Source organism: Lontra canadensis, unplaced genomic scaffold, assembly GCF_010015895.1.
Source record: "Lontra canadensis isolate GAN:19392208 unplaced genomic scaffold, GSC_riverotter_1.0 scaffold9, whole genome shotgun sequence".
Lineage (NCBI taxonomy): Eukaryota > Metazoa > Chordata > Mammalia > Carnivora > Mustelidae > Lontra > Lontra canadensis.
This window is the reverse complement of record NW_022631003.1, coordinates 20,226,356-20,251,332: the sequence shown is the minus strand read 5'-3', so window position 1 is coordinate 20,251,332 and position 24,977 is coordinate 20,226,356. Positions and strand designations below refer to the sequence as shown.

The 24,977-nt window shown below is 45.9% G+C and overlaps 1 protein-coding gene across 1 annotated transcript; it reads right to left on the bottom strand.

Annotated features, from left to right (window-relative positions):
- Positions 1 to 5,060: 5,060 nt before the first annotated feature.
- Positions 5,061 to 24,568, bottom strand: EMP1 (epithelial membrane protein 1). The gene is made up of 5 exons (XM_032855040.1): positions 24,384 to 24,568; positions 9,532 to 9,645; positions 7,184 to 7,280; positions 6,930 to 7,070; positions 5,061 to 6,189 (listed from the first exon to the last, which is right to left on the bottom strand). The coding sequence occupies exons 2-5, from the start codon at positions 9,607 to 9,609 to the stop codon at positions 6,023 to 6,025; spliced, it is 483 nt and encodes a 160-aa protein (XP_032710931.1). The 5' UTR covers positions 9,610 to 9,645; positions 24,384 to 24,568; the 3' UTR covers positions 5,061 to 6,022.
- Between the last annotated feature and the right edge of the window lie 409 nt (positions 24,569 to 24,977).

Here is a 24,977-nt window from a genome sequence, read left to right as displayed (position 1 = left end):
CAACAATGGAATACTATGCAGCCATCAGAAAAAACGAAATCTTGCCATTTGAAACAATGTGGATAGAAGTAGAGGGTATTATGCTAAGCAAAAGAAGTCAATCAGAGAAAGACAATTATTATGATCTCTCTAATATGAGGAATTTGAGAGACAGGGCGAGGGGTTGCGGGGGACAGGGAGGTAAAAAATGAAATAAGATGGATCTGGGAGGGAGACAAACCATAAGAGACTCTTAATCTCAGGAAACAAACTGAGGGTTGCTGGAGGGGGAAGGGAGGGAAGGGATAGGGCGGCTGCGTTATAAACATTGGGGAGGGTATGTGCTATGGTGAGTGCTGTGAATTGTGTAAGACTGATGACTCACAGACCTGTACCCCTGAAGCAAACAATACATTATATGTTAATTTAAAATTTTTGTTTAAATAAAATATAGTTAATTAATTTTTTAAAAAGGTAACAGAAGGCTCTATGTTCCAGAATTTAAACTAACTCATTCCCATTGTAAATAATAATAGTTCAATAATTATTGAACTTATTTCCAGGCTAGATTACAAAAGTCTTTTAGCCATATCATAAGCAAAATGATTCTGAATGGCATCTATGGAAAAATATACTCTGAGTTTAACCAATAAACAGCTCAGGAAAATGGCTTTTAGAACCTGAAACATTCCTATACTGGGAAGGGCTCAATAGTTTGTTTTTGTTTCCCCACCCCCCACCCCTTATTCAGTTTATCTCTTAATATAATAAAGTCCTTAATTTGCCATATGAAGACAGTCATTCTTGATTTGGGACTCACTCTATAGCCCTTGTTGATCGTCATCAGTTAACTGAAGATTGAGTATGAACCTCCCATAAACATTGGCATCTTACATGGGAATTCTGACCCTCCAGGCCCTGAATTGGCTTCCTGTGATGGAGAAGGAAGAGGTTGGAGAGAGTAGGTGAAGACATGGAGGACATTGGGATGTTTCTCTCCTGCAGTTATGGAAGGCAAAGAGAGCCTGGAAAAAAGCAATGGCCTTTGGGGCAGGGAGATTTGGGTAAGTAAGAGAAGCAGCAGAGGTAAAATCCATAAGGGTTGTCAGCTAATTACTCATGGAGTGGGATAAGGACCATGAAGAAGGGATGAAGACCTGAAAATCTTCTATCCTCCCCCATGTGCCGGTCCTCCCATCTCCTCTGTGCTCCCGCAGGGTCTTCTTCCATTTTCTCTAGGTATGAGTCTTACACCCAGGCTAGACTATAAATTAGATGAAGACAGGAAACATGTCTGCTTGATCTTTCATTCCCTAGCCTCTAGGTGCAGTAGCTAGCACCCAGTAGTTTATCATTACAAGTTTTAATGTACCACCCTCCTACCTCATGAGGAGGCCCCACATGTCTCCCTTTCAGAAACAAGAATAAGGAGAACTCCAAAACACTACTTTCCTTGGGCTCCTCCTAATCAGCATACCTCCTTCTCTACCAGCTTTGTGATCAAGAGCTGCTTGCTTTCCTGGACCGCAAGTACCTCTCTAAAATGAATCAATCCTGGGCACCTGGGTGGCTCAGTGGGTTAAGCCGCTGCCTTTGGCTCAGGTCATGATCTCAGGGTCCTGGGATTGAGTCCCGCATCAGGAGCTCTGCTCAGCAGGGAGCCTGCTTCCCTCTCTCTCTCTCTCTCTCTGCCTGCCTCTCTGCCTACTTGTGATCTGTCCCTGTCAAATAAATAAATAAATAAAATCTTTTTTAGAAAATAAAAATAAATAAAAATTAAAAAAAAAAAATAAAATGAATCAATCCTCTTCAGAATCTACTCCAAAATTTCCAGCAAGTTTTCTTCTTTCATCCTGCCTCCCACCACTCTACCTCATTCCTCTCTAGTCCCTAAAATCTAGTCTTTTTTTAAAACTCATGTACACATTTTTTCTAGGGAATTTTATCTGTATTCTGGTATATTCTGACTATTAGTAAACATGAGAGAGAGCGTCTCTTTTTAAGGGTGGAATCCTGCACAATATCCTCTTAGTTTTCATATGCCTTCCTTCAAGGCCCTGCTGAAATACTCTTCTGTGCCTCAAAGCCAGTGGGATTTCGCACAGAGACTATAATGGCTGAGTCCAACACAGGGGGTATAGCTGCCTGTTAACCATTTGGCACCTCACGTTTATCACTTTGACGAATAAATAAGTTTCATTTGCCTGCAAATCCCATTCTTAAGTGGTAATGGAGAGCTCTGTAGCTCATCTTTCCTATCTTCATAAACTTGGACCGGTTTCACCGAAGAGTATCTTCTTAAACACCTTAATTCAACTTAACTCTACCTAAGAAGTTTCCCTATAAGAGATTCTGACAACTTCCTGTCTTTTCATAGATATTCAAGATCATCTTTCAGGTTAACACCCATGTCTTAACTATTTCATTATTCAAGTTAAGTATCAATTGTAAACATAAAGGTTTCCACTGTTTAAGCTTCTTTTAAATTATTTCTGGAAATGTTTGGTAAGCCAGTGCCTTATTCGTAATTGGAATGTTTCCCCCATGACGACTAATTTCATTTGTCATGTTGGCTGGGCTATGGTGACCAGACATGTGGCCAAACATTATTCTGGATGTTTCTGTGAGGGTGTTTTGGATGAGATTAACATTCAGAACAGTGGACTTGGAGTAAAGCACATTGCCCTCTATGTGTGTGGGCTTCATTCAATCAGTTGAATAAAACAAAAGAGTGAGCACCTCCTCCCCGTAAACAAGGGACAATTCTGCCAGCAGACATTCTTTGGACTTGAATGGCAGCAATGGTTCTTCCCTGGGTCCCAGCCTGCCAGCCCTATCCTTCCAGAAGATTTTGAACTTGCCTGCCTCCATAATTATGTGAGCCAATTTTAAAAAAGTAAATGTCTTTCTGTATATAATGTACACCTCCTAATGGTTGTGTTTCTGTGGAGAATCCTAAGTAATACACCCTCGTTCACTATCCAGGTCTTTGAGATAGAAGATTTCATCCTGGCAGAGGAGAGTTGTTGGAGAGTCTGATTAAAGATCTATAGAAGGAAAGAAAGAAAGGATCCTCTGGAGGTCTGATCCACTACCAGGCAAATGACATGGGAGAATGAATCCTAGGAAGAACTAAAGGTGAGAAGTAGCTTTTTGTGATAGTATGCCAGAAGCGATCTAAGAAATTACATAGGTCTCTGAGAGGGTATCAATAATCAATACAATTTGATTAATTGACATTAAAATATGTTAAAGTTTTATTCTCAGGTTCCATTGTGTATTTTTTGTGTATTACTCTGTGCAGTTATTTCATCCAAAACCACAGGGGTCTGACATAGCATCAAACCACGTTAAAACCATTTGTATGATATTAGTGTTGACATAGTGCTAGGGTATACAGTGTCTACTCTGCTTTTCTATTGTTAATTCCAGTCCTTATTGCTCACGGAAAGCATTAAAGCTTTCCTTTTCTCATCTGTCACATAGAAATATGCCCAGTTTATGCAATGAATGGGTTTTTGCAAAGGTATGTATGTGATGCATACCTTTGTAAATTGCTTTATATTTTGAAGACACATTAGAGGAATTGGCTATCTCAAAGAAACTTTTCAAGTATCTCATTTCTTAATGTTATAAGTCATGCTGATTCAAGACCATGACATCTCCCTGATGTAGCTTATGAAGTTCTATTTTTTGCTTTAGAGGTTTAATTAATGTTAAGATAAAACTATACCTAATAACATTCATTTGCCTGAAAGAGTTTTTGTAGAATGGCTAATGTATTATCAGAAAGTAGTTTAATGTCTCAAATAAATGCCAAGTTGTTCAAATCGCACTGATCGACAACTTCGTTAAGTATAAGTGTCACTATTATCCCTACTGTCCTGCATTTTTTTAGGAAGAAAACATTCACACAGTGAAGGGAATCAGAATCTACTTTTATGTCCCTAGAGTTATAAACATTTGTATCAAAATATTTACATTTATAGTATATGAAATATCAATCTATTAAAGGAGAAGCCAAATACAGTACTAGAACAACCCACCAATGTAATGCAAATTACATGAGACATAAATGTCACAGAAATAAAGTAAAAGACAAGGGAATACATGGTTCACTCCAGTCATAGTTTGACTTTTCAACATAATGCGAGTATCTCTTTTGAGTATATCTGATATGTAAGTATGCTTCTGCACATAAGACAGCCTTCTATAATCATGTGATAATTAAATCATATTTAAAAGTTCATCATCCCACAGTTCTTGCTTGCCTTCTCTCTACCCCCAGCCCGTGTAATCTGGTGGCCTGTCCTCAATATTCCCTTAACCAGAATGAACATAGAGCAATATATTTAGTCATAGTCCTTTTACATAAATACCAGCAATCATGGCATGACAACTCCCCAGAAAGGAAAAGTGTGTAAGGAATGGAATAAGGAGAGAGCTGGGAGAAGGAAAAGTAGGCAAGATGTCTCACATTCCCCCTGGGGTAAATCTTCTCTGGTAATAAAGGAAGTATCTTCCCAAAATGACCCCTTTAGACAGAATCTGAGATGGCTTAAAATATCTGCTCCAGGCCAGAGCAATGCCTGCTTCCCCAGGAATAACATACATCTACTAAGTCCTATATAGAAATGCTCCTATGGCAACACACAACCCAATTGCCAACTGACTTGGAACCACAGGAGTTTTTGCTTTTTATTTTTTCCCTTAAAGAAAATATGTGTCTATCACCTATGTTTTAATTTGTCTCATGGGAATTTTCTAATTTTCCTGGGAATGCAGGCACTCTGTTCTAATCATGACTGAAATTTAGTATGCTTAATACTTTACAATTATATAGCACCTTTCCCCCAAGGATCTATTTGGTTTTGGTTTGTGTGTGTTTTACTAAGCTTCCAGAATTGCCCTGCCTCACTTGCAGGATAGACAGGGCCTCTGAAAGGCAATGGCTCCAGCCCATGTCAGAGAGAGAGCTACCACTGAGACTAGGAGTTCTGATCCCCAATGTGGATAATTTTTTTTTTTTTTTTAGGAAAAACGTCCTCCAAAGTTATAATTTAGAGGGAGAGAAAGAGAGTAATAAATCATGTTATAAGAAGCCATGTCCATCTCTCTCCCAGTATGTGCTTAAAAGAAACACTGATTGCATGAACAGGGGATCCTAAAAACAACCCTACTGTAGCACTGTCATGAGACTGCCCCTTGGTCTCATCATTTGTGTGGTGCTTTCACCACAGAACTGGTCATGAGTGGCTACAGAAATGCCAAAAGAGCTGCTTTGGCTTTAAGCAAGAGGCCTAACAAAGTCCACAACAGGAGTTCTCTGTGAGGGACAACTGTGTGAGGTCCAGTCTGGGTTCTGACCAGCCCCCAGGCCTTCCCCTGGGAAAAGTCCTCCTTCTTGGTTTAACTCACCCACCAACTTGGCCTTAGGACTCTATGTCTTTCTCCCATTTCATCACAAATACCACTGAGTTCCACAGAGTTAAATATCTGTTCTAAAGAGGGCTAATGGCTCACAGGCCAAAGCCCCCTCCTACAGGCCCTTCAGACTGGAATGTGATGTTCTGCTTTGGGTCAGAAAGGCGGGATGGCTTCCAGGCTTAGCACAATCAACACAAAAACAAGATCTGTGCTTGCTGGAACTTGTACCGCTATTTTAACTTGATGCAATATGTCTGAGGACCGCAATGCGAGACCCAGAGTTCAGCCTCAGGAGTGGAGCCAGTGGTGCGGCAGCTGGTGGGTCCCCAGGCAGTGTGTGTAACTAAGAACAGCTGGAGGCCAAGTCTGGTGGCTGGAGAGAGGCTCTCCAGCTGAGAGAGTAGCAGAGAGTAGCCAACTACTCCCTCCCTAGGGCAGGAGCTCCATGGTAGAGAACCTTCCCAGGAATGGTTTGGATTTCCAGCCTCTCCCACCCTCCTTCCCCTCCCCACCCCCCCTTGGGTTTTCCTGCGTGGTATCTTCCACTTCCCTCCCAGATTCAACGGCTTCCTTCTCCCCACCCCCTGCCCCAGGATCCCCATGAACTCCTTTGGCCTTATTTCTTTCTCAGGACTAGATAGAGCACGCCAATGATGAAGCTAAAGCAGAAGCAGATCCAGGTCAGGATGAAAGAGTAGCCATGGTGACTTTTGGAGTAGCTGGTCCCATAACCACCGGCATAATGATGAGTATAGATGGACACTCCGACCATAATACACAACCCTACAAGGAGAAAAAAAAAAAAGACCTCATTTTTTGTTTTTGGTTTTTTTTTCTATTAAAATCAAGAAAAAATTGTGTAACTTTTAAAAGATTCAATTTCCCTCATAGTAAAAGGAAATTTTACTGGGAAAATAAAATCTGGCTGTTTAGCCCCATAGGATAGTTCTGTTCATTGGCCTTGAACCAACCTTGATGGTTGTGTTGATAAAACCTGAGGTGTTTCGGCTCCCATACCCACACCAGTTTGTGTAGCTACAAGTGCGAAGTAAAACAGAGAACTTCACGTCCACCACCCGGCTTTTCCTTCTAGACCTCAGCCTATGTAGGCGGGCTGCCCAGGGTGTAAAACGACACAGCCTTTCACCCAGTTATGGGTGCTGGGGAAGACCAACAGAAGGATGAGAACAGGAACTCGGGCACGCACTATGGCAGTGGCTTTGTCTAAGGACACCCACCTCCCTGTCCTCAAGAGTCTCCTGTACAAGGGCATGCAATGGGCCCGGCCACTTGGTCGCCCCACCCCACCCCCAGGAGCACTAGGTTTAAATAGGGCAGCGTGTTTAAAGCACAGGACAGTACTAATTCCAAGCTCCAGCAGAGGTTCTCAAAAAGAGAACAAACAAGCAGAGGAGAAAATTGTCCAATACAGCTTCACTGAGCCGGGTGCTCCTCTGTCCAAAGTGCCAGGAGTGCCCATGGTAAGGCCGCCATACACAGGATCCTGCCCCTAGGATACTCACAGCACACCAGCATGGTGGCCCCGGAAAGGAAGAAGCGGTTTCCCTTCTCCATGGTGAAGAGCTGGAACACAAAGACCACGAGGGAGATGACGGAGAAGATGATGGAGAGGATCATGAAGGCCTGCACCGCCTTGAGGGCATCTGTGGACACAGGAAGAGGAGAAGAAGGGTATTAGGCTAAGTGGTCCCTGGCAGGGTGCACGTTTCCCTGACCACCCGAATGTCAGTACTGAACACAGTCCCCTAAGACATACCTTCGCTGGCATATGACAGCACGTAATCACAGCCACCAACGGTACAGTTTTTCCAAAGACCGACTGATCCTTGTCTATCATCGGAAACCACCCAGACCTGAAACCAAAAGGAAACAAGCCATGGTTGAAAAGTTGACCCTTTGCTTTGAAAGGAAAAGAAATAGCAACTCAGATTTGGGTCAGGATCGAATCTTCAGCAACACCCCACATTGAGCCTCAAATAAGGCTAAGCACCCCCACCTCTTTGTGGAAATGAGGTCTGACAAAAACAGAAGCCACAGAGGTCCCAAGAGAAAAGGTGGAAGATTGAGTGACTGAAGAAAAATCACACAGTTTCTCTGGGCTTCACATTCCTCCTTACTTAACAACAACAAAAAGGAAGTAATTAAATCATAGTGGTTTAAAATTCTGAGGTTCTAAAAAACAGAAACACAGAATGAACAATTGGTGTTAAGTATGTACCATCCATTCGCTCTCTCAAGACCGTTTTAGGGGCACCTGGGTGGCCCAGCTGGTTAAGCGTCAGCCTTCTGCTCAGGTCATGCATGATCTAGGGGTCCTGGGATCCAGCCCCACAGGGGGCTCTCTGCTCAGCGGGGAGTCTGCTCCTCTCTCTCCTTCTGCCCCTCCCCCCTGCTCATGCTCATTCTCTCTGTCTCTCTCTCTCTCTCAAATAAATAAATAAGATCTTTTTAAAAAGACCGTTTCATGTAACAGCCTAAGGGGGTTAGAAAAAAAGAAGAAGGAAAAAACCGCTCAACTGGAGGCAACTAGGAAACGTGGACAACGAAGGAAACAGAAATGAGTCTTGGTGTCAAGAAGCCATTTCCATCTCCGGGCGCCTGGGTGGCTCAGTGGGTTAAAGCCTCTGCCTTCAGCTCAGGTCATGATCCCAGGGTCCTGGGATGGAGCCCCACATCAGGCTCTCTGCTCAGCAGGGAGCCTGCTTCCTCCTCTCTCTCTGCCTGCCTCTCTGCCTCCTTGTGATCTCTGTCAAATAAATAAATAAAATCTTTAAAAAAAAAAAAAAAAAAGAAGCCACTTCCATCCAACGGAAGGACGTGGGGGCCCCTGAAAGAAGAGTGACCAACATGTATTCCCCAAGGCTTGCTGTGATGCCAATGTCCCTTCCCACCCTGCCCAACAAAAATACTTACTCTTCTGAAGACAAGCACCCAGAACACCCGTTAGAATGAGCACTGCTGGAAGGACAGGGCCCAGGATGTGTGATCACCTGCTCTTGATTCAATAAACAATGGTATGCCAAGCCCGGTACTAGGGGCTGATAATTCAGATACTCAGCCCTCTGGGAACCACTGATGCAGTGTGAAGTCACTGACCAGGCTTGTTACCCTGAGAGCCCTGGGGGGTGGGGAACCGAATGGCTGACCTGCACTCTGGAGGAGGGCTCACGGGCAGCCTTGCTCGTGCTGACCACATCCACCAACGGTAGCAAAACTCTTTTATCTGAACTTCAAAACCCATTTGTCCTGTAACTGTAACAGGGACCCAAACAGATTCTGGAGCCACCGTTTGCCGCCCTATGATGGGTGGCCTTGATTTTTGCGGGCCGGGATCGGTCTTGCCTCTTTCCGAGAAAAGCACAATAAAAGCCACTCTGATGCTACAAACGGCCGCTAGAGGTCAGAGCAGCCCAAGCTTCAGAGAAAAATATTTTTGCATTGTTTTGCTAGAGTGAGTGAATTCCGTGGAACCAGGTTAATCTGGCACAATTCCACCTTCACACGCTCCTGTCGGCTCAGAATTCGAGCGTGTCGGTCTGGCAACCAAAGCTTCTCGTCGTCCCTCTCCCCTCCATCCTTCTAATCAGGGTTCCCAGAAGGAAAGGAAGCTCTGCTCTCGCCCCGGGGGAGGGTGGTGGGGTGGTGCTGACCACCGTTTGGCCAGAGCAAAGCCTCTCCCTCTCACCGAGGCATCCTGGCTAGCACCCCTGCTTGGAATGCACCCCTCTGCTCCTTCCGCGACTCATCCTCCGCCAAGAAACCCGCCCACCTACCCATCCCCCACCCCAGCTCCACCTCGGAGAAGGTTCTGCCAGAGACTGAAGAAGCCTCATTGTCTTCTCCAGCACCTTGCCACCTCCAGCCGTGGCGGGATCCCTTTGGTAGACACGGGCTTTTCTCCTCCTGCTATTTCATTGTTTGAAGTGCCAGTGGGTGTTGGGGTTCTTTTTTTGGTTTTGGGTTTGGGTTTTTTTTTTTCCCCCACGACTAAACTGCATATTCCCGAGGGGCAGGGATTGTGGCTCAAACTTCTTTTGTAGTAACTTATGTAAATATTCAGATAACTTCTGGGTGAATGAATGAACAAAAGAACGTATTACTCACGTTGGCAATGGTGCTGACAAATAACATGATGCAAGTGGCGATGTGGACCACAAAGATACCAGCCAGTAATACCAACATCTTGGCTTCTTGATGCCTCGAAGAGCAACGAGAGTTCTGAAAAGAAAAAAGATGGGGGGATGGGGGGCGAGGTTACTCCCAGATTCAATCAGACCATTCAGCGTTCCCACACGTGTGGACTGTCTGCTAAAATCAGGAGGAGCTGCAATAAAAACCATCACAATTTCATTATAAATTCCTGAAAACATGTTGTTAGCCTAGTTTCCTAAATGCCTATTCGTCGATTTACATATACCTAAATATAAACATGATTCTGCCTCTCAAATATATATATACTCACCTCTCTAATAAAGCCTGTTTCTAGAAAAAAAAACACACACACACTTTATCACCTTCAATGTTTTGTTTGTGTTTTAAGAACCAAAATAAGACTTTGATTTTTTTTTTTAAAGGCCTTTTCACAGCTATCATTTCCAAGTCTCTGTGCAACAATGTCATATAAATTTCCGTTTTCCACTAGGGAAGTGTCCATGGCTCTATCAAACTGTTTGCCCAGAGATATTAATAGAAGTGGATCCCTTCTGCCCAACAGCCGCTTTTACTCGATGCCCATGGACTGAGTAGGCTACTAATTTGCTCCCCGGTGAGATACAAAATGTAAAAGCCACAACTTCTGTTATTATAATGCTGCTTGGCAGTCAATAATTATGACAACCTAATGACAGTGTAATGATCTGATCACCTACTGACTGAATATTTCAGATTTTTATTGTTGTACCTGAGCCTTTGGGCTGCGTCTGCCTCATAGCATGGACTCTGCTATTGGTCTAGGGCATGATGCTGTATTTCCTTTGATGCAGTATGTCAGTTCTGGGGCTTTAGAAGCATGCAAACGGAAACATCACTAAATGAACCTTCTATTTGTGCATGACATTGATACACCATTCAACCCTGCAGGACGCGGTGGAGAAGATAGGCAAATGCACAGATCACATGGTGAGAGGATTGGGAACGAATACAGATTAAAAATGGGCATAGGTAAACCACACTGTTCAGCCATCATCTCAGCAGGGGAGAAGGGAGCCCATTGATCATAAAAGAAATCATAAAGAAGGGAGTTCATTGATCATAAAGAAAGTGTGAAGGATGCACATGGGAGTGGGTATTCTGATTTATGTAGCTGCAGAGGGAGGGCTCCATTCTCATGCTCAAGATAGCTACGATGCAATGCAGTCTCAAGGGACTTCAAAAGGAAAGAGCTGGAGGTTATTCACACCAGGGTGGATGTGTGGATGTCCCCACCTAGGGAGGAGATGGCTGGGCACATCCTGCAATTGTCCCCCTTCTCTCTCACACTCTACCTAATTTAATTGAAGCTTTGAGCCTGCTCGAGCTACTTTCCTATTGTCCCGGGTACTTAGTGGCCAGCACTGATGCTATGGTCTCAACACTTCAAGTGCCTTTTATCTCCTCTCACTTTCCACATCAGGTACTCAAAATCTAGAATGTTCTTTCAAAAAAAAATATCTAGTGGCGCCTGGGTGGCTCAGTGGGTTAAGCCTCTGCCTTTGGCTCAGGTCATGATCTCAGGGTCCTCAGATCGAGCCCCGCATCAGGCTCTCTGCTCAGCGGAGAGACTGCTTTCCTCTCCCCTTCTGCCTGCCTCTCTGCCTACTTGTGATCTGTATGTGTGTGTGTGTGTGTGTGTGTTAAATAAATAAATAAAATCTTCAAAAAAATTACCTAGAATGTTCTAATGTACACACAAAGGGGCCTTGCTCTTTACAGGTCAGGAATAACAGGCACACTGCGGCTTCCACTGTCCATCCCAACCTGCTCCAACAACCCCTGCCTTCTTTCCCAGTCCCAGCGTTTCCCTCCAGCCCAAGCTGCTTTGTAGGGATTTGTCCAATTTCACTGTGAATGACAAAAATCGTGGAGTTTATCCTGCCACCTCAGGAGAGAGCTTGGAGATTTCATGCCTGCTGTGAATGATCTCCCCACACATTCAAATTCATTTTTGTTTTCCGAGGCTCACGCATACCTCCACGATTTTCTGCTCGACTTTAATGCACTGGGAAAAGAGGTTTATGAATTGAACAGGTTGAGTTAGAATCACCTAGTCATGTCCTTCTGTTCTCCGTGTCCTCCTATATAAAAAGGGGGCCATAATGCCCATCACATAGGCAAATAAGAGGGTTATGAACCCTGTTTGCGAAACTGGAAATGTCCACCACATGGCAGGTACTAATGGGGCTGCTTTGGCTGTGGTTATCAGCATTACTATTAGTATCCCGTGAAACTGAGAGTAGCCATTACAAACATAGCAAGTCAGTTAGTCACCGGGCTACCCCATGTTAAGTACAAGTAGTGGGATATCTGCTGTGTACTTCACCGGGCAGTGTATATAAAGCAATTTGGATCTCCTACAAATTGCCATTATGCCTAATACCTGCCCTGTGACTGGGGAGACTTCTACGACACACCTCGGGAATGAGAAGGAGAAAGCTCACTCTTTTCTTCCCCGTCCTGGCTGTCTTCCCGGCACCCCCAACATTCACACCATCACTAGATCCTGATCCTGCCCTTCCTGGGGAAAGGAAGAGGCTGACTGTAGGGGGGTACAAATATTGCATAACAAGTCATATGTTTAATCCAACTTGGGCTCTATAAATGTCGTTTTTATTCCTTTGGCTTCTAACTGACAAACATCCTCCTAACAGAGGGAAGTGATTGAGGGGCCCAGAATAGACTACAAGACGCAAAGTGAGGCCTTCTAAATGAGATGAGGAAAATGCTGTGAGTTCCCTGCCTCACCTGCTGCTGGGAATTCAGCAGCACTTTCTGTCTCCTTGGGTTGCTATGTAACCCTGCAGAGGAAGTCTCACATTGCTTTTGTGCCTTCTCACCCTCTCCATTTTGATGACTTGATCATTATTGCCTTCCACACGCCATCGTCCTACTGGACCTCACTTTGGGCCATCCACGGCACCCCCTGCCTCTGGATCTCACTCTTGACCTAGAGGGTAATGGCCTTAGGAATGAGAGGTCCTATAGTGTCCTGCTGTGTAGTGTCCCCTGTTTTTCAGGGCCTGGCACTTCTCCATGTGTATTGCATGTGCTCTGCTATTATGTCCTGGCCACTTATCCTTCCAACCAGTTGTCTGCAGAGGCTCTCTTTGCCTGACAAGAGTGTTTGGTCCCTGGCCTGAACATGGTGCATTTTAACTAAGTGTGCTCCGGTCTGCTTATGAAATGAGACCCACTGCCACTGCCGCAGGAACCAAGGCGGGATCTCACTCCTGATCTAAGCCAAAGCCCCACCCGATCATTATTCCCCTGCCTGGGGCAGGCTGGAGGAGTGGGTGAGGTTATCAAGCAAAGAAGTTGACTCTCTTTCATCTCAGATTCCTGTGATTGGAACACATCTGTCCACCAAGGAAAGGAGCAGAACATCTTCGATTAGCTGGAGCTCTTAGTGTACAGAACGCATAATTCCCTCTGCCTTTGGCCACTGCATCCCACTAGAAGTAGGGGCTGTTTAACTGGAGTTAGCTCATAATGCATCTACTTTCTCCATCTTTTCACTGCCCCTCATTTGTCAGGTTCCATTAGTGTCATCCATTGTCAGCTTAGACGGGCCTCCATTGTTTTCAGTGCCCCCCCCCAACACATCTGGAAACAGAACAAACTATTTTCTTCAATTTCTGACTTGGATTATCCCCCGTTACCCAGTCCCTATGCTAGAGAGCCCCCAGCAGAGAAACCCTCAGCCAAAGGTAGGGTAGAAGGGCAGATCTTGATATCCTTAGAGACAACCATGAGAGCCACCCAGTGGGTGAATGTCTGGAGATCTATCCAATAGCAGAGCATAATGGGAATAATAACAGAAGGTCTCGGGCTCTTGAAACTTCCCCCCACCCCCTACTTGCAGTGTAGCTTGCAGGGAGACTGATTCTTTACCCTGGTGTGTATCTTGTGTCATAAAAAAGCACTGAAAAGAGACCGTTTCTGAACATCCATATCATTGGAGGTATTGGCTGCTACAACTTTCTTTCTTGGCAATTTGTTTCACTAAAACAGGAACTGGCTTCTTCCTCACATCTCTCTAAAATGTTCTGGAGAGCACCCTCCAGTGGAAAGCAAACCCTTAGTCCCAGCTGGGCAGCTCACACCGGAGAGTACAAAATAACAGCATTGCAATCCTGGACAATTAGGTGCCATGCCTGCCCCTCAGAGCATATGGTGCACTGGGCAGTCCCAAAGTTTGTCAGCTGGTTGCTGGGAACTCCCATAACGTTACATATGGTACCTTAACTCTCAGACCCAAGCCCACAGAGCTAGGCCAATCACAGTGTTCTCGAAGGATAGGACATCCACTGACTGTTCTATGTGAGGTTCCAGGAACACATTTCTCCACCCATCACTGTAAGCAGAGTAGGACTTCTGGGGACTGGGGTACTCAGAGCTATCATGGCATTGAGTGCAAAGCTGAGAAAAGTATGGGAAACATGAATGTTGACTCTAGAGAGAAGTTGAGTGTTAAGAGAAAAGGAAGTTAGAGATTTAGAGCCACACATCAGCTCTCTAATACCCCTTTTCTGTTGTTCTTTCTTCCAAACGTGCAGGCCAGCCAGTTTCCTTCCACCACCACCATCTTTTTCTGTTGACCATTCTTCCCCTTTTCTTCTCCACTGCCCAGCCCACAGAGGAGCTGCAGTCTCTTTAAGCTGCTAGTCCTAATGCAAACCTCACAACCACTAATTATTCTAGATTTGGATTAAGTTCTTTGCCAAAAAAAAATTATTACAGTTAGTGGAAATGACCTTGAGAATTACAACTGCTGGTGATTGGAGGAATAAATGACTAATTAATGTGGGGTGGGGGTTGGGGAGATTACTGTCCTCTCGGTTGTCTCCATTCCCTTCAATCTTTATTGGTTTCTTGCTTTCCTCTATGCCTTCCTACTCCCCTAAAATATGAAAGAATCAAAGGAACATAGCTCTGAGACTACTTTGCATTGCCTCTTTGCCTTTGCTTTTAGGATGCTCTGGCCACGAGAAATCAATCAGGCCCCTGTGAACACCTTTCCTTTTCTGATGAGTACCTAATATTGCAGAGACTTTGAGGATCATTGACTTCTGAAGATGCAGTAGGGGAGTTTAGATATTCGTAATTTGGATCCATGGTTATTAAGCTAGGATCAGATAACTTCTTCCTGCTATGGAGTATGTGTATTTATTCAACCCCTGGCCTCAGAGTCTGGGGCAAACAGTTCTTTAAGGGTGGTCTAAGTCACAGTAATTGGGAATTATACAACAGAGCAGAATAATCAAAAACCCACTTCTCCAGAAAAGGAAGGGGTGGAAATCCTGGGCTTGACTCACCGAAGAACTAGCCTGAACCTGGGCGTGTAACATAATCAGAAACGGGGGTGGAGGGTGGGGAGGGCAGGGGCTGCATGAGCAGAGGGGAGTCTCGCAGAGCTCAAATGTCCATGAATCCTTTGCGAGTGGGTGAGATCCTCCCAGACAAAGGCACGGTGGAGGCATCTTCTACCAGCTGGTGCAAGAACGCTTTCTGAGAGCATGTGAATCGGCTGGCTAGCTAGAAGACGGGTTAGTCATTTTCCTGACCGCCTTGGATAACCCCGTCTTCTCTGGGGAGAAGACAGTAATAATGGTCAGCTGCCAAATCCCCCATCTCTCCTTCCTCTCATCCCAATTTTACTGCCCAAAGCAAGTCAGGTCATGAGTTCTTCCTCCATTATTTACCCCGCATCTATTCCTTACTTCCTGCTCATGTTGTCCTTACCCGGTTCAGATCCTAGCCTGCACCACAGCGTCAGCCCCTGGCATGATCCTCCTTCCGAGCTCCTCCCTCTCTGACATATCCCCCGCATCACTGCATTATCCGACCTTATTACTCCTCTGCTCAAAATCCTCCAAACACCTCACCACCCCTCCCACTCATCACTGAGAAAGAGGCTCCAAACACCTTACTCTGGCCCTGGAAATCCTCAGAATATGGTTTCCAAAGAAAAAGCCCTGTTTTTAAAATGCCCTTCTTCCAGGAACTACCTATCGAACATTTTTCAAAAAAGCTCAAATCCTGCCTCCTCTAGGAAGCCTTCCCAACCTACACAGTTCAGAAGTACTCATTTTCCCCACCACGCTATAGTCCTTACGTAGCCTTTTATTAAAATCCCTAGTGGTAGCCTGTCTGGTAACAGAATTACTTACAGAATTATTTGGCTCCCCATCTCCTAAAGTTCTACGTTTCTGAAGGAAGAGTCTTATCTACGACAGGTACCAGGTAAACTTCCATTCAGTGAGCAAATAAATGTTATTAGGAAGGCAATTTTTTTTCTTACATATATGAACTTTAGTCCTTTGTAATTTTTGAAATTACTTATACACTACTATACTATGTATTGAGCATCTTATCACATGCAAATTCTGTTACATATTGCTATATAAATATCTTTGTAAACATATGAATATTTCCTGAGTAACTTTGACATTTGAATATGCAAGGGTATATATGTGTTTGATGCCTTTTATTTAAGAGGAAATAAGTAGATACAAAGAAAATATCTTACATTTCTAAACACTAATTTGTCCACGGGTTTAACTTTTCTCTTTAAGTTATAGAATCTCTGGACTGAGAAGAGGGGCCTTAAAATTCCTCCCCAATATATGAACCTCAACTACAAACCTAAATCACAGAACTATCTGAGCCATGCTTAAACTCCTCCTGTGACAGGGAGCTCACTACTCGCCAAGACGCTCCCATTAGGAAGTCCTTCTGACAACACCTCAGAATCTGCTCTTGGCAACTAGGACCCCTGATCTTAGTTCTACCCTTAATCTAAAGCGGCCTCTTCAGACCTCTTCTAGAATGGCCACCTTTGTAGCAGAGCTCTCAGGCTACCAGAGAACTAGCCAAAGGACACCACCTAAGATCCCCAAAACTCAAATCACGTCATAACACAGTCTTCATTTTATTCAACTGTAAACATGATTCTGTCTTTTCATTGATTTATGTTTTCCCAATTAGGAAATCTCCATCTCTTTCTGGAAACTGCAAACCTTGAAGAAAGCTTCCTCATGCCATCTGACCAACGACCGTGGTGTTTCCTGCAAGGCACAGAGAATATGAAAGACAAAGCTGCCCCTGGTCACATGATCTCCAGGAGTCAGCCCCCACCTCTGTGTCATCTCCCCAGCCAGACACCCAGTGGCTACCACTTCTCCTTTCTACCCTCTACGCACCAGTATCATTCTGCTTTGGTCAGTTTGTTTTGATGTGTTTGTGTCCCATGGAGGATGATTTGGGTTGGCAAAGTGGACATCCATTTAACACAAAAGCAGAAAAGGAAACACTCTCTTTTGGGAGCAGTCAGAGAGGATGTATCCGGAGGAGGAAAAGGCTGGGATTAAAAGCAGGCTGAGTGGATGAGACCTTGGATGAGCTCTTCTGGCCATTGTTATTGTTGTTTTATGTCAGGCGTACTTTCCATTCTAAATATTGTTTTTACGCAGGGGTGGGAGAGGGGAATGTTAATTTCTCCGTGGGAAACATGGGGAGAGAAAGGATCCCAAAGGACCGTTTCCTCTGCCTCTGGATATCTGATGTTTGGTGTGGAAGGAAAGAATTTCAGGTTGTCCCTCAATATACCCACGTTATTCTGGGGCCTGATGTTTTCACGTATGACCAGGAGAAACATCCGGAATCGATCCACAAAAGTAACTACATGCTCTAGGGAAAACAACTATGTTTTCATGGTCTTGGGGGGAAAGGGAGTTCCATTTCCCAAATGTGGTCTGGCCATAATAAGTGAGGGCGCTTATAGAAAGAGTAGGGTGTGTCTGACACTGGTGTAAAGGGGCACAGACTCTTGCATAGTTAGGGATGAAGAACCAGGGGACGGGGTGGGGTAACAAGCATGCTTTTTAAAAAAAAAAAGGAAGGAAGGAAGGGAGGATGGAAGGAGGGAGGGAGGAAGGGGGGAGAAAGAATAGAAAAGAGAAGAGAAGAAAAAAGAGAAGAGGGAGGAAGGGAGGGAGGGGAGCACCTATTAGACAAAATCTCAAACAAACTTTGCCTCTGAGTAACTGCTGACTCAGGGAAAATCCCTCTACCTCCAGCTGGTGGCTTCTACAGAGATAGGAGTATACAGTGGTAGAGCATGGGTTCTGGGTTCAAATCCCGATGCCACAATTTTTTTTTTTTTTAAGTTTCAGTGTTGTTGAGGTATACTGGACACATTAAAATTGCCAGATATTTAACGTGTACACTGAGGTGATTTGTTGATTGACTACGACACTTCTTAATTGGGATCTATAGACCTCAGAGGGCTAGTGTGAGGACTCGTGCCTGACGCAAAGGCTATAGGGTTGTCGGTTTTCTTTGTGGTACTTGATGTACAATGAGGCTCGGGAGGCAGAGTGGGCTGTAAGCTTCTCTGGACGAATCTGAGGACCAGCGACTGCCGAAGGCAAACAAGGAGCATGAATCTTGTTTTCGCAAACACTCCTAAGGAGAGTAATCAATCTCTCTCTCTCTCTCTCTCTCTCATTTCCCCTTGTCCTCCTTCCCGTCCAAGGAGGGGGTGGATCTGGCAACATTTGCAAAGGCTCAGGCCAGCCTGGGCCGCGTTGCCGGGCCGGCCCACGCCCCCAGACCGCAGCTGGCCGGGCCCTTGGGCGATGTTCCCCGGTGCGGACAGAAGCTGCAGCTGTCTTCTGCTTCTGACAAAAGAGGAGTGTTTTGGCGACCAGAACGTCTTCAAGGGCGGGGTTGCCCAGACGGTAACTCGGTAACTCGGGTTTGGGACGAAAATCAAGGTGTGGCCCGGGCCCCGCGGCGCTTGGGCGGGTCGCCAGTAGGTGGCGGCAACACACCGTCCCCGGCCCAGCCTGGAGAGCCCGCCGAGCCGCGAGCGACGCCGCCTGCCCCGGAGGCCGGCCAGGGCGCGCGGTGGGCCGCCGGGGGTCTCGGTCTGGGGGGGGGGGGGGGCGTGGGTTCTTTAGGGGTCGAGACGCATCGAGGTGCTTTACTCCGATCCCTGAACAAAGGCCGAAATGCAGTTTCCCCAGAGCTCAGCCAGAATCCGAACAGAAGCCCACTCTCTCCCCCTCCAGCATCTTCTCTCTCCCGGATTCGTCGCAGGGTTCGGCAGACATTCTAGAACTTCTTCCAGAGCTCCCCTTCGCTCTGTTCCTTCCCCCCACCGCCTCAACCCTCCACCCCCGCTCCTAGTTAACAGAGGGTCAGCCGGGCCCCTCCAAACGGTGCGGAGGGGGGCTCCTGCTTCCTGTCCTACCGCTGAGGAGGCCCACCAGCAGAGTCAGCTCTGCGAGGCCCCCCGGAACGCCCACACCAGATCCCACACTGCGAGCCCTGAGAGAGGCTTCCAGCATTCCATCCTGGTCCCCGCCCCGCGGCTCCCGGGTCCCTTCCCCACCAAAGCCACATCCGGCAAAGGGAAGCGGGAACACACCCACCAGCCCAACTCACGGTTTCTGGGGTTGAAAACCTCTCTCCAGTGCCCCAGCCCCAGCCCCAGCCCCCTAGGGAGGGGTCTTTGATTATTTTAATGAAGCCAAAGGACCAAGGACCTCATTTTGCTCTTAGCTCTGATCTGACCCTTCTGAAAAGAGGGAAAACGTCAGGGGCGATCGCTGCCCTGTTGGCATAAATACTCCGTGGAAATTCAAATGACACCAAGCCTGTATTGACCCATATTTGTTGCTTGACACCCCGCCGCCCTTTGAGGGGATAAAGAACAGAATATTTGGCCCTAAGGACTGTTCTGAAACAGTGGGAGTGGGTAGTCCCCAGACAAGAAGGGAAGGAAATAAGGGGCACCTGGGTGGTTGTTTCCGCCTCTTGATCTCAGCTCAGGTCTTGATCTCAGGGTCCTGAGTTCAAGTCCCATGCTGGGCTCCACCGTGGGCATGAAAGAAAAGGAGGAAGGAAATTGGAATGAAATCCTCCTCACACTTCTCCCTTGCTCTTTGGCCTTCTCCCTGTCTTTCTCTTTCCACTTCACTCTTTCTCCCTCTTTCTAAAGCTTTCCAGTGGCACCTTTCCTCTCCCTCAACACAGAGGCCTAAGGAAATGCGGGCCGTTGCACTGGCTCCCTCCCTCTTCTCTCCTCCTATTCTCGCCCATCCACACCTTCACAACCACACCCTCCCGCTGAGCTGCAGGCTCCCAGATAAGAGGGTGGAGTTCCTTTCCCAGGACCAGCTCTATTTCTCCCTGAACCGGGTTTGGTTACCGGTGAATCCCTTGCTGTGGTCAGTGTCTTAACAGGCTTACAGAGCCTGCCTCTTCTCACCGGAGCTAGTACCCTTGATGTTTCATTACTCAAACCTCTTCCCTGTCTTCCCAAGCTGGGTGAATGCTCATTGCTATCTGATGATAAGGCCTAAGGAATCTCAGAGTGGGTAAGCAGAGGAGGCTGCCTGGACCCTCAATCTTCCCTAAAATGCCCTTCAATGCAACACGATGCCTCGTTTAAATTTCTACCAATTTTTATGGATTACACCATTAGCACAAGCCTAGGGATTTCCAAAACAGGACTATAACATCTTAGAACGCTAGAATTTCAGAGCCACAAGGGGCCTCGGAGACCATCAAGTTCAGTTCCCTCAGTCAAGAAGACAGGTAACTTGCCCATGGTTCTAGGGCAGAGTCGGGCTGAGACCACAGCCCTCCAGCTCCCCGTTCAGTCACTCCACATCGGCCCCAAGATTCTTGCCCCCACTTTCAACCACTGTGCCTACGTTTTCAATTTTAAGGACCTCATTTGAACCTCATTTGAAGGACCTCATTTGAAGGACCTCATTTGAAGGACCTCATTTGAACCTCAGAGAATTCATAAACAGACTCCAGAACTACAAAAGCTGCCATATCCCTATAAAAACCAAAGGCACCAAGAGCAGAGGAGTCCATTTTAGTTCCAAGGAAATGCCCATATCCAAAACAGGGAAGAAAACGCTGACCCAGAGATTTTTAAAAAGGAAGAGAGAGAACAGCAAACTTCACAAGGGCTTGTACTTTTATCTTTGTGCTTCTGTGTCAGTGGATCTCCCAGTTAAATTAAGAGAAATTATTTTTACCCAGTCAGGGCACCTGGGACTGAAGTGTTATAAGAGTGGTCTCACAACGTCTGTGTTTGGGAGGTGGGGTATTGTGAATTCAAGACAACTAATTGGAACCCTACTTGGGCTTCCTTGATTACTAAATAACAATTCGGGATCATCTAAGCAGAACCAGAAAGAGTATTGGAAAGGAGAAATTTATGGTCAGAAAGTTTCAGATCTACCCTGGCTGAAGCTGATGAGCTCTTCCCCAGGGCTGACATCCATCTTGCAAGCCAGCAATTAGTCCGGGGTTACAATGGATTGGCAACTTTTTCCTGTAGTTCTCATGACAGGTGGTAACAACGTGAAGGTGTGAGCTACAAGAACTATAAACCAAGTTATGGGATCACCGGAACAGGGCTGGGTTAGATGCCTGTGCCTCTGGTTTTGGACTCATTTAACCATGACCTCGTGGGTAGCAACTGGGTGTGTCCTTCTGAGTATGGACATCCAAGAGTCCCGAACATCTCCAAGCTTTTGTGTCAGGCATCCAGTAAGTTAAAGAAGAAACCATATTCATGTGTTTAGAAAATGAAATACCTCAGAATCCCATCATGTGGGTATAGCTGACTAGATATATAGTTTGAAAGCTTTAAAAATGCTTTCTGTTCTTTTTGAGTCTTAGGTCATAATAACCATTCTGATCCAACCAGTTTTACCCATTAAATATTAATTAAGGGTTAAGTGTTTAGAGGATAAGGGGAACTGCGAAGAGCAACAACGAAAACGGAATAGAGAATTTCTGTGTGCTGAGGACTGCAGACTAAGAACAAAGTATAGAAGTTACAGAGAAGCCAACTGGGCTGGATTTAAGATTTTCTAATAATTAGAGCTGTCCAGCAACGTGGGGCGGGGGGGGAGCAGCATGGAGGTGGGGAGCATGGAGGCGCACTCTGAGGTAGGAAGCCCCCCTACTCTGCATATTTTAAGGACATGCAAAATGGCCATCTGTCCAAGGTGGTGTTAAAATAGGATTTCTGCATATGGTGGGAGAATGAATGAATTGATCTTTCAAACTGAGAATCCCTCCCAAACTGAGAATTTGGTGTACAAAATTAAAGATAGAACATAACTAAATATGCCTTGTGCCCTTTTCTGTGACCATTTTTCAGATCTGCTCCCCAGTCAGGCTCTGAGGAGTCTACAGAGTAGCATTTTGCTTAGTCTGAAAGCCTTCTAGGGCTCTGACTGCGCTCTCTCCATTGACCCCAGAGCATCTGGCCTAAATGAAAGGCCCCAGAGCCCCTGCCCCTCCAGACCAAGCCAAGGGGCTTTGCAACCCCAGGTGGTCTTTATGGAGCCCACTCCCACGGGCGCCCCCAGGTCTGGATAGTCGCCTGGAACTGGATGGGGATGGGCCTAAGCGGGTCCCCGGAGGGGAAGCAGGAAGAGTTGGGAAAGTCACAGTCTTCCTGGTCAGTGGAAGGGATGTGCCCTCCGCTCCCTCAGAAATGTGCCCTGTCCTCCTGGGAGGTAGCCAGCCTCCGTTCTGGGATGTAGCCTGCTCTGGGCTGGCCCTTGATGGCCTTCTGCCAACTCCCAGGACAATTTAGTGCCCTCAAACAATGTAAAATCTGGGGGGTCCTCTGACCAGGACGCCAGACCGGATGGCCTGCCGCCCTCCAGACAGCACTCCACCCCCGCCCCATTCTTCAGTCTGTGGCAGAATCCAGTGGGCCTCTGAGGGTGGGAGGGAAAAAATAACCCTCACATTTCAGGATTTTCAAAGACTTGCAGCTGAAATCCAGAAAAATTCCTGCCTCTAAGGAGCTCCCTCACTCTTTCTTTTTTTCTTTTAAAGGTTTTATTATTTACTTGACAGACAGAGATCACAAGTTGGCAGAGAGGCTGGCAGAGAGAGAGGAGGAAGCAGGCTCCCTGCAGAGCAGAGAGCCCGATGTGGGGCTCCATCCCAGGACCCTGGGATCATGACCTGAGCCGAAGGCAGAGGCTTTAACCCACTGAGCCACCCAGGTGCCCCTTCCTTCCTCACTCTTTCTTTTTGGAGGCAGCAGGAAAGCAGGACTTAGAACGGCATTTTCAAAATTGTCCTCAAGCTCCAGGAAATACCATTTATCATAGTGTATTTTCTCACTTCTAGAACTATAGTATAATGGGAAATGCTGCACAAAAAATGCAATTCAGGATGGTCTACACCCGCAGATTTCTCCGTGTTTTCTGTCTGCTGACCGCTGAAGTATCGCCTATAGTTTAAACTTGAACAAGAACAACAAGAAGATTTGTACTAGATTCATCGAACAGCATTACTATCGACTCTAATAATGGCTTCCCTTAATCCACAGCCATGTAATCTGGAAATAATAAACATTTTAAGCAAATGTGGGAGTTCCCTGCATCTTGAAAAGTTTCCCTTGCACTTAGTTAATCATCCCCTCGAGGGTGGTTTTACGAGGCGTCTTGTCTGTGCAATGTACACGGGCTGATTACATTTAAATCTTCTCTTCCAACCAACGGCATTTCTGAAGGAAAAGCCTAATTTCGTCAGACAAGCTGAATCCTGTCATTTTCCTCGGCTTGTTTATGTAGGGAGAAAATAAAACCAGCCTCTATGTCGAAATGGGCCACACCTCAACCAAAACGCTAACCCAAAACAAAACAAAACAAAACAAAACAAAAAGCAAATAGAAATCACCCTTCCTCCTTTCTCTAGATTCAAGTTATGATTAGCATGAGTGTTTGCATTTGCACACCCACATTTTGGAAGAGTGCGAAGATAAATGGTCCAAGACAATCACTGACTTCCATGAGGAAAAATCTCACATCAACCAAAAAAATCAGTTTATTATTGCTAAGATGGCATCTTTTCACTCAGCTCTAAAATTTCTAGGGTGGAAGCACAAAGCCATTTAACTTTTTTTTTTTTTAAAGCAGGAACAGATGAAGTTCCCCTACCCCACCCTCTCCTCCCTGTTTCCCTCCTGCCTCTTCCCATCCTCTACATCTGGCAAGGAGAGAAGGAGCTCTGGTCTGGATTCCCCATCAGGCTGATTTGCACCAAATGAAACTCTCCCACATATTACTTGAAACACCAGTTGAAACCCCCCCACCTCTCTGTTTTCTTTAAAAAGCCCCACCCCCTCCTCCCACCTTGAAGGGAGAAGTAAAACTGATATTTAAACAAAAGTGAATGAAAAAGCTGAAAGACCCCTTTGTCTAAGCAACAGCAAAAGTGAACTAAAAAGCACCTATCGATCCATCATCCAAAAAAGATCAGCAAACGATGGACAAGAGAGACAACTCAAACCCTGAATGCATTTGAATCAAAACGGCCAACCTGGAAAACATCTGGCAAGTCCTTTCAAAGGTATGCAGTGTTTCCTCCGTAAAGAATCCCTTATCCCGGTGTGTTCCAAAGTCCTTGCTCCCTGCTCCCAAGCAAGAAACCAGTTCCTGCAAAACGTAATCACGGCCCAAGCCCGCTGAATTCCCTGGGGCTCCCCCTGTCAAAAGGCATTTTCCCAAAACTCACAGAAAAAGTGGTCTGGGTATCCACTTGTAGCCAGAAGTTTCAAGAATTCAATCCAGAGGATTACAGGAAGAAAAAGCACAAGAAAAAAATTAAAAAGCAAGACTTAGATGACAAGGTCGGGAGAAGGAGAGCAGAGAAGGAAAGAGAAAGTTCACTGAGCTTCCCAGCGGCGCTGGAAGGTGTCCTACCTGAGGATTCCGGGGAATGAAGTGCCCTGAGTAGCAGGAGCTGGTGGCTGCCCTGTCCGCTCTTCTGGAGGTATGTGACCGCAGTGAGGGGAGGGACCTGCTTCCCGGGGTTATAAGTTTCCAGCGCTGGTGTGCTGGGGTGTGTGATGGGCGGTTTCTTTTCACTCTGTTTTAAAGGAGTTTCTATGAATCAGTCTGACTAAAAAAAAAAAAAAAAAAAAAAAAAAGATTTGTTGGTAAGTTACGCCCTGCTAGGTTGGCAGCTGGTCAAGAGAGGCTGGGAGTGAGCCATCAATTCAAAGAAGCCTGTTTAGGCTCTCTCTGACTCACACATACAGACCACAGTGGAAAAAGGAGTGACATTGCTTCAAATGAGTAATAGAAGTCACACAAATAGATCTGTTTACCGAAGCCCATTCCTCCTCACCGAAAAAGAGACTTGGTTACCATGGGCAGAGCCAAAACACAAGTTGTCTGTCCAAAGGTTCATCTGGGGAGGGGGAGACAAAGGGACACGGCCCTGCCCCCTGAAATCCTAGCTAATCATCCAAGGAGATCCCCATCCTTCCTCCCCCACCTAAGGCATCCGTGGCT

Bases quoted from the DNA above. Each gene is read 5' to 3' on its own strand.
- EMP1 (XM_032855040.1), bottom strand. From the start codon at position 9,609: ATGTTGGTATTACTGGCTGGTATCTTTGTGGTCCACATCGCCACTTGC. The intron at 7,071-7,183 runs GTATGTCTTAGG...CTGTGTCCACAG, and splicing joins GCTGTCATATGCCAGCGAAG to ATGCCCTCAAGGCGGTGCAG. The intron at 6,190-6,929 runs GTGAGTATCCTA...TTCTCCTTGTAG, and splicing joins GGCCACCATGCTGGTGTGCT to GGTTGTGTATTATGGTCGGA.